Raw genomic sequence first — 9,697 nt, 5'->3', positions numbered from 1 at the left:
GTCCAACGATCCAAGGGTCCCACAGGAGACCACACTTGTCATCCCCTGATTTGTCACTTTGGATAGTTGACCTCAGTCCATCCAATATAGGAATAGGAGGGCAAATAAGACCCTCGTGACTCGGTTAATCCACAGTGGCAAATATGGCATGGCTTTCTTTTGTAATGTTTTATTATTGGTTTCGGTCGGGGATCGAATTAGCCCATGCCAAATTTGACACCAACATTTCAATTCCGAGGATCTTTAATTTGTATGTTACTCTCTCTGTATTATAATTTATATTCAATATATATATATATATTGTCTCTCTTATCTCTCTCTTTCTTCGATTCCATGCACTCACATTGGAGCATTTATTAAGAGCCTCTTGTGAATTTGAATGCTCATAATTCACTACACACGAGAACCTTGTTATCTTCACCTTCCATTTCTTGGGGCCGCAGATCATGCGATCTAGCTGGCTACTTCTGCTGTAAGCTCAAGCTCTGCAACTCACTTTAATTTCTTGCTCACTTTTCTGGGTTTATTCCAGAACCGGATCAACACAAGACCCAGCTTCAATTCCTTTACAGGTAAGAAACACCAAAACTCACTTCACGTAAACATTTTATATCATTTTTATATATATACATGATGGCCTCACTATTTTCAATCCCACTCATGAGTTCTTTCTTGAATTTGCCAGTACTCTTGTTTCTTGATCTGTGCATATTTGCAAGAACATATTGTTTTTTTTTTATTTTTTTCATCAACTCGATCGCTACCCTGCTCATGTTCTTGTTTTTTAAGAGGTCTAAAGAGGTTTTATTAACGGTGTCGATGATGGATCAGTAGTTTGTTGTTCATATATATATCCATCATTTGCCTCTCTGATTTCTCTCTCTCTCTCTCTCTCAGTTTATTTTTTCCCTCCCTCTCAATTCAATTGTATCTGAGTTTGAATTTGAAGTACATTTTAAGTTGTACTAGTTTTCTTACCAACTAGCTTTTAGCTGAGATATTCTCTGCTTCGGATAGTACTGTGAAGTTGACTGAACCTATAATAATATTTTCTAATTCTGAGTTTGTTTTGCAGTGAACAATATATATTAATAATAATATTGCATTGTATAATAATACATTAATCCACACCGCCAAACAGTATATATATAGTATCTATAATTATATACCCAAGTTATAAGTGAGGGATCAGATCGAGGAGGTAGCAGATCGATCGAGATGCCACAAGAAAGCGACCATAATTCAATTCTAAACACTCCATGCAAGAACTTAAGAGGATTAAAGGCTTTGATCAGTAACAATGAAGCTTCCTACACGGAGGAGATTATCAACGACCATGAATTAGCTCAGAGGAAAGCTGGAGAAGCAGGTACGTACTCATCTTAATTTCTACTGCATGCTAATTACTATCTAGCTATATATAAGTACTATAATATATATATATATATATGCAATATATATACAAGAATCTTCCTAGCTAGCTACTTCACTGTTTAATATATATATATATATATATAATTATAGAAAAAAACTCATGGAAAAATGAACAAAAAAAGGATGAATAATATATTCATGGGTATAAGACTCTTGATCCAGTACCAGCTAGTGCGAGATATAATTGGCACATTTATTTATAAATTAATTAATTTACATATCCTTCTTTTTTCTGAGAATTTATTGAACATCAAACGTCTGCCCCCACCAATGTGGGTATAATAATATGCGTTGGGTGGTCACTCCATTATAACTTTAAAAAAGGTAAAATTAAAGATTATGCGATTCATCATATATATATATATATTAATCTTGCGCAAAATGCGGGTGATCATCCAATTAAGCTGGGTACTTTTTTTTTTAATAATAAATAAATAAAAAAGGTACTGGCCTGTGCCCCACAATTGGTTGTAAATTGGGTTTAATTAAGCTAGAAAATGTGGGTCCAAATTAGCTGCCCCTTTTTATATGTATATATAATATATGTAGGGCAGGAGACGAATTAAGAAGGTGGTCAAGTGGCAGTATTTATTCGTACAACAATCCTTGAGCACGTGGATTTACTGGCACCAGAATTTTGGTCCGCCCGTGCAGTAGTGAATAAAACATTGTATCTAATGCGCGCGAGGTAGGGTCTCAATTTGTTATTTCAAAAAATTTGTTATAGCGAGGTAGGTCATTATATATATATTATATATATATATATATATAATATAAGCCTATCTAGCTAGCTATAAGGTGAGTCCATATAATTAATTAATTTATTAGATCATATATATGGACTCACCTTATAGCTAGATGCATTAATTATGTTGTGGGCAGCCGGAATGGATGGATCGATCATGTGTCCAACGTCCCAATTAAGAAAGAAAAAATTAGATAGTCTACTGATCATCTTTTAGTACATATGTATGATTAGGAGTTAACGTAATTTACTGATGGAGGTGATTCGACGTACGTACAGTAGTCTACAGTACTGCTACCCATGGGATGAAAATGTTATGTTTGGACTAATTTAATTACATAAAATTAAACTATCTCATTTTATTTCATATAATTATTATAATTTTTTTAAAACCTCACACAAAATATAATCAAATCTTAAAATAAAAATAATATTAAAAAAATATTTTATAATAATATTTTATTCATTTTTAACAAAATATCTTATTGAAATTGTGTAATCTCATTTTATTTTGTCTAACCTGCGTAATCTCATTTTAATCGTCAAACACATAACCTTAACTATACATGTGCTCGAGAGCAAGCTAAGTGTACGTGTGTGTGCGTGGGCGTTTCAGCTTCAAGAAGGTACCAAGCCGCAGAATGGCTGCGTCAGATGGACCATGGCGCATCAGCAACGCTGCCCAAAGAAGCCTCCGAGGAAGAGTTCTGCCTTGCACTTCGCAATGGCCTCATTCTCTGCAACGTCCTCAACAAAGTCAATCCTGGCGCTGTTCTCAAGGTTCAATTACTGTGCTTCAAATCCATGTTTCATGGCAAGCAATACAATGCTACACGCATATCATACTAGTCAGAGCTAGACCTATCCTTATGAATTTAGATGTTTCATTTCTTTTTCTTTATCTTCTTGTCTTTCTATCTATTTCATTCCCGTTTCTATATATATAACTACATGAATTTCAGAATGTTGCATGACAAGAGAGAGTGCTTAACATTTTCCCTACGCACGTAACTCTTATTTAAGCTTAATACGTGCTCCAGCCATTTTAAGCTTAAATTATACGCTTGGTTCTATATTAAACTTGAAGGTGTCTTCTGATTTTGAGAGGGCTTTTTTTACTTCTGCGAAATTCATATAGGTGGTGGAAAATCCAATACTCGCGGTTCAGTCCGCAGAGGGAGCAGCGCAGTCTGCAATTCAGTATTTTGAGAACATGAGGAATTTCCTGGAGGCTGTCAAAGAAATGAAGCTCTTGACATTTGAAGCATCCGATCTGGAAAAGGTGTTGGAGTCCTGCATTTCCTATAACATTCATGTTCCAACCTTTTACGATATGAAGTACAAAAACTTGGCATTTCAATACGCATTACATCATTAAGTGCAAATTTGCATCAGCTTGGAATTTGATTTTGAGAGAGTACGCTTTGCTAGTATTGAATTCAGAGTAACTTGTATGTACAGGGGGGCTCATCAAATAAAGTTGTGGACTGCATTCTATGCCTGAAAGGATACCATGAGTGGAAGCTAAGTGGTGGAATTGGGGTTTGGAGGTACGGAGGTACTGTGAAGATCATATCTTTCCCAAAGGGGTCTCCATCCTCCATACTTAGCAGTGAAAGTGCTGATGAATCAGTGGATGAATCCGACTCATCACAATATGAACAGCTGTTAGAATTCCTACATCTTTCTAGTGAGGTTTCAATTGAAGAATCCAGAACTGCTAATGCTCTAGCTTTCCTCTTTGATCGTTTTGGACTTGGACTTCTACAGGCGTACCTTAAAGAGAGTAATGGGATTGAAGACTTGCCTTTGAATGCAATGGTAGGTAAGACTCTTTCCGGTCATTATTTGGTTCTCTCAAGTCCATTCATTAGTTTCCTGTACTTGGAGACAAACGCATAAAGGAGAAACAAGATGAAATGCTATAACTTTTATGCATATGGCATGTACAAATATAATTTTCTAAGAGCAAAAAAATCTCTATGTTGGCCCCTCTGCATATAAATATGTGCTAGTTTTCTCATAATGCATTCACATGAGGTTGTGATTATAGAGTTCCATTTTCTTTTTCATTTAGTTTCTTATGATTACTCTTTGTTTTATGGGGAATCTGAATTTATTACATGGGTGAAATTTGTAGATCATTGATACTTTGCTCAGTAAAGTAGTCAAAGATTTCTCAGCACTGCTTGTTTCCCAAGGCACTCAGGTAAGACTTTTGAGTGTCATTGTGTGCGTTGTTAGTACTTCTATGTAGAGGTACTTCCATACAATTGATTTTCCATCATAAGTATTGTTCTTACAATTTTCCTCACGATCCCAAGCATTATATAATCTATTTTACACTATTCTACAGCTTGGATTGTTTTTGAAGAAAATATTGAAAGGCGATACTGGTTCCTTATCAAAGTATGAATTTATAGCAGCCATTTCACAATACCTTAATCAAAGATCTAGTTTGGCGTCAAGTGACATCTCCAAGTTCTGTGTCTGCGGTGGGAAACTTAATGAATCTCGGCATGATGCCAAGCTTTCTGCTGGCCATGCAGAACTGCTTGACATTCAACAGAAACAACTTGTATGAATATTCGGCCACCAAACTTAATAGTCCTTTTGTGATATTTCCATATTATGTGAGCAATTTTTTATTAAAACCAAAATGTCTCGGATGTTTTAGGAGTTGAAATCATCTTTCGGAAAAACAAAGTCGGAGGTGAAGCGGGCCCACTCAGACTGGCAGCAAGAACTTAGTAGGCTTGGTGAGAGAACCTAGAGATTTGATCTAAGACTTTGAAAATACTCCTGTGATTGAATAGAAAGGTTTTTTATATTTATCTATACAAATTTGGGTAAAGTTTACATTTTTTGGATGCCTCAGAGAATTATATAAAGGGGCTTGAAGTGACCTCCTCTTCCTATCACAAGATTTTAGAGGAAAACCGCGTACTTTACAATCAAGTCCAAGACCTCAAAGGTGTCCATCTGAAGCTTTTTTAGTCTTCGAATTGATCATTTATTTGTTTATAAGAAATGAGATTTAATAATAAAATTGATTTCTTACAGGAGCTATTAGGGTTTATTGTAGAGTGAGGCCCTTCTTACCTGGGCAACCAAACGGGCAGTCTACTGTAGACTACATAGGAGAAAATGGAAATATCATGATTTTCAATCCCCTTAAGCGGGGAAAAGATGCAAGAAGGGTATTTTCATTCAACAAAGTATATGGAACAAATGTCACTCAAGGTATGAAGTTTATGATATACTTTGTGTGATATGTTGTTGGTTTAATCTTTCCTTGATATTGGACCGGTTGCAGTGCTTGTTACTCTTAATTTTACTCATGAAGGCTGATTATTATCATTGTGTGCAGAGCAAATATATGCTGATACTCAACCATTGATCAGGTCTGTTTTAGATGGTTTTAACGGTTGCATCTTTGCATACGGGCAGACTGGCTCTGGGAAGACCTATACAATGGTAACATACCACATATTGTGCCTGCAATAAGTAGATTTCATAATTCAAATACAAGTAGTATGCCATACATTTTCTTTATCAGAAGTTTCAGGTTAGTTCCTACCAGTTTGGGTACAAAGGCTAATTCAATATCATAGTGCATCATATAACCAACTTGGACATGGTTTGATTTGGTCCTGGAGATCCAGTCATTTACTCAACCTATTCAATCAGGCTAGCGGAGATTCCCTGGAATAATAATGGGATCCTTCTTGGATTTACAACATTTTGAATATCGAATTGCATTAGGTGTTCATTATGGTTCATTTTAACTCTTGTTGCACATGGGAAAACAATCCCGCTTTCATGAACTTGAAACCTCCTCTAGCCATCAATGATAACCTATCCATAATATGAATTTGATAGAAATAGATGGAAGAATACATCAGTAGCTTTTATCTTGGCATTTATTTATTTTCCTTACTAACAATGTTTGTAAATCCTATGTATAGAGCGGCCCGGACTTGACATCTGAAGAGACATGGGGTGTAAACTATCGAGCTCTTCGTGACTTGTTTCAACTATCAAAAGCAAGGGCTGATATCGTAAAATACGAAGTTGGAGTACAGATGATTGAAATATACAATGAAAAAGTGAGAGATCTATTAGTCAGTGATGGCTCAAACAGAAGATATCCTTTACAATATATACTTGATGTTAAGGATTTGATAGAATTAGAGACTGTGTTGTTACTTTAGTACCTTAACTACATGAACATTAGATATACGAAACAACTCTCAATTAAATGGCCTTAATGTACCCGATGCAAGCTGGGTTCCAGTTACATGTACTCAGGATGTTCTTGACTTGATGAGGATTGGCCAAAAGAATCGTGCTGTGGGTGCTACAGCTCTAAATGAAAGGAGCAGCCGGTCACATAGGTAAGGACTCTTTTCTTAAAGTTTTTTATTCTTTTCAGTGTTATTCCATATCACTACTGATTATTTTACTAATGGTTTTTCGGTCTGGTCATCCTGTTGCAGCGTTTTAACTGTTCATGTTCTTGGAAAGGAGTTAGTTTCTAATGCCATTCTTAGGGGTTGCCTTCACCTAGTTGATTTGGCTGGAAGTGAGAGAGTGGATAAATCTGAAGCAGTTGGTGAGAGACTGAAGGAGGCGCAACATATAAATAGATCACTTTCTGCACTTGGAGATGTCATCTCCGCTCTTGCACAGAAGAGTACACATATTCCTTACAGGAATAGCAAGCTTACTCAAGTATTGCAGGATTCTTTAGGTAACATGTTAATCACAATGCCCTCTTAATATATGTGTGTGTGTGCGTTTCTTTCTATTTTTCTCATCGTTTCCAATCTTAAATAGGTGGGCAGGCAAAAACATTGATGTTTGTACATATAAATCCTGAACTTAATGCCCTCGGGGAGACAATAAGCACACTCAAATTTGCTGAGAGGGTTGCCTCTATTGAACTTGGCGCAGCCCGATCTAACAAAGAAACTGGCGAAATCCGAGAACTTAAAGAGGAGGTTTGTTTTCCATTATTCTCCTCTGCAATTCTACTTTTTGACTTTTTACATGAATACTTTCAAATTCGTTCTCTTTATGTAGATATCAAACCTTAAACTGGCATTGGAGAGGAAGGAAACTGAACCGGAGCAATTTAAAGCTGTGAATACCAGAAGCACGACAGAATCCCAAAAACCAAGAGCTGTTTCACCTTTTCAAATGCCAAAATTTGGTATCGGTAACAGCCCAAAGCCTGAAAGTTATCAGAGACGCATTGATGATACTAAAAGCTTTGAGGTAAGCCATAGCAATTATGAAGTTGTTCATTTCAATAATTCAAATTATTATAAAAAAGAAAAAAGGCTCAGACTTGCACATGCTTAGGAATAGCTAAATTTATTAAATTAAAAATATCATATTTCACCAAGTTCACATACCTTATACACTAAATAGAACCTTTAAAAGAGTTAGCACCAAGTTCCCATTGCTCCTCGATCTTCTCTTCCCTTAAACTCATTTTTTTCGCAAATTTTGCTTGGGTAGACAGAGGGTTCGAGAGCTCTTTATAATAGTGTGTCAAAATAACCCCGACCATCAAGAGTCAGTAATTTGAGAAAACCAACAGAATATGTCTGAGGAAAACTAAAAGACTCTGCTAACTTTATTGTATTATTTAATTTTCATTCAATTATATAATGGGAGAGATGATGTGGCTAGACAGAAGAAATGCTTCTGATATTATGCATTCTAACAGATGCTTTTGAGTTCTTAAGAATGAAAAGAACTGGATAATATCTGTTGTGATGAAATTTGATTTTCAGGCCAGAAGTTGTTCCTCCGGTAAACAGAGGAGGTCAAGATTTCCCTCTGCCTTCGCAGACAAGGAGATCACACCAAAGATACCTTTCGTGAGTGAAGAAAGATCGGTGAACTCTGGAAAACCAAGGTCACCATCTCCTCCTGTCAGGAGATCGATCTCCACTGATAGAGGGTCTGTCATAAAGAGCAGGGTCAGAGTCGACGCAACTGAAAACCAACTAATTGCAAAAGTACCATTTCCAGCCAGAGTTCCTGTAAATAGATCTATTGCTGCCATGCCAATGATCCCTTCAACAGATAGCAATTCGAGGGTACATATTGGTTCACAAGAACCACCAAAGCATGATTACATTTCTGATGCAATTTACAGCCTCCCGAAAGCCAGCGCGAAGAAAGTTTACCCAGAACACGAAGAAGAGCAGTTTAAGCAAGCTCTTTATGTAAGGCAAGGTGGCATTAGGAAAAACAAGATTGAAAGTAAAGCCAAGGCAAAGCATAATCAACTTCCAGCAAGGATTCAGAAGTCTGAGGTGGGAACACTGTTGCTCTCTGACGTGGACTTTGCTGGTGAGAAGACGGAGGAAGCACCTAGAAAGAGTGACTTCTCTGAGCCAGAAAATGAGCATGGCCATTCACCAACGCATGCTGCTCTCAAGGTGAAAAAGCTGCGGCAGAACTTCTCGCGGATCTCCCAAAATCTTGAACCAAGGTTTATAACTTCTCTGAGGGACTTCAGTATTGAGTGATTAAGGCCTCGTTTGTTTTTCCCTTTCTCTAATTATATGGAGATTGGTAACTTCACAAGGTCAGTGTTAATAAACATGACATTTTCTACTACATGCAGGGGACCAGTGGAACCTTTATTGGCTGAGAAACTTGACAGCAAGGTTCCAAATGGTATGATTCGCCTTCCAAAGGAAGGCACCAACACGTCAATGCCTGAATTTAGAAGGAGTCGCTCTACACCGCGCGGGAAATTTATGATTTTGCCTTGAGGATCTCAATATATAAAGCACTGAATTTTATGGCCACTAATTTTTATTTTTATTTTTTTTCCCCCTATGAATTTTCTGTACAGTGACTACTATTAGTATCGTGGACTTCCAAACTGCATACTTCTTCTACGAGGATTACGATGATGTTTTGGAGAGCATTATGGTGGAACCCTTCGTTTTTACTGAGACGTTTTGGACATATTTATCTGTGATTCAAATATAAATTATCTTTGTGTTAATTTCTGGTACTTATGATACTTGTGTGTTGAGTGTCCATACCTGAAGCAGTTTTTTGCTAATGTGCAGTCATTATTACTTCCGTATTGGTCATCCTATTGATGTCAAGAATTTTACAGTGCAAACAAAACTTTTTATATAGGTTCCTTTATTCAGTTTCTTTCATGGAAACATAGGGAATGGATTAGATCTCTCATCTACTTCATATATATATATATATTGTGCTAGATATTCTAGCCTGAAAATCATGATTTCACAGCAGGTCTAGAATGCAAGAAAAAGTTATAAAAAAAAAAAAAAAAAAAGGGAAAACCCTATTAACCAAAAAGAATTCACTTTTGATAGATTTTATCGAACAGTTCTTTTTACCTGGATTTTGAAAAAGTGTTGCACTTACTAAAATTAGCTCTAAGAAAATGCACAAACTGATTCCGGGAGCACCAACGTTAGCCACCCAACGTGCATGGCTTTAAGTTTAAAGCTG

The 9,697-nt window shown here is 36.5% G+C and overlaps 1 protein-coding gene across 1 annotated transcript; it reads left to right on the top strand.

Moving 5' to 3' along the window:
* The first annotated feature begins 1,105 nt into the window (after positions 1-1,105).
* Positions 1,106-9,324, top strand: LOC108985676 (kinesin-like protein KIN-14F). The gene is made up of 17 exons (XM_018958059.2): positions 1,106-1,369; positions 2,796-2,959; positions 3,318-3,461; positions 3,641-4,000; positions 4,320-4,388; positions 4,536-4,757; positions 4,857-4,938; positions 5,058-5,153; positions 5,243-5,422; positions 5,550-5,656; positions 6,148-6,326; positions 6,412-6,576; positions 6,679-6,932; positions 7,019-7,182; positions 7,265-7,459; positions 7,984-8,690; positions 8,826-9,324. The coding sequence occupies exons 1-17, from the start codon at positions 1,219-1,221 to the stop codon at positions 8,974-8,976; spliced, it is 3,390 nt and encodes a 1,129-aa protein (XP_018813604.1). The 5' UTR covers positions 1,106-1,218; the 3' UTR covers positions 8,977-9,324.
* Positions 9,325-9,697: the final 373 nt, after the last annotated feature.

This window comes from Juglans regia, chromosome 2 (assembly GCF_001411555.2).
Source record: "Juglans regia cultivar Chandler chromosome 2, Walnut 2.0, whole genome shotgun sequence".
NCBI lineage: Eukaryota > Viridiplantae > Streptophyta > Magnoliopsida > Fagales > Juglandaceae > Juglans > Juglans regia.
This window is presented reverse-complemented; position numbering and strand designations above follow the sequence as displayed.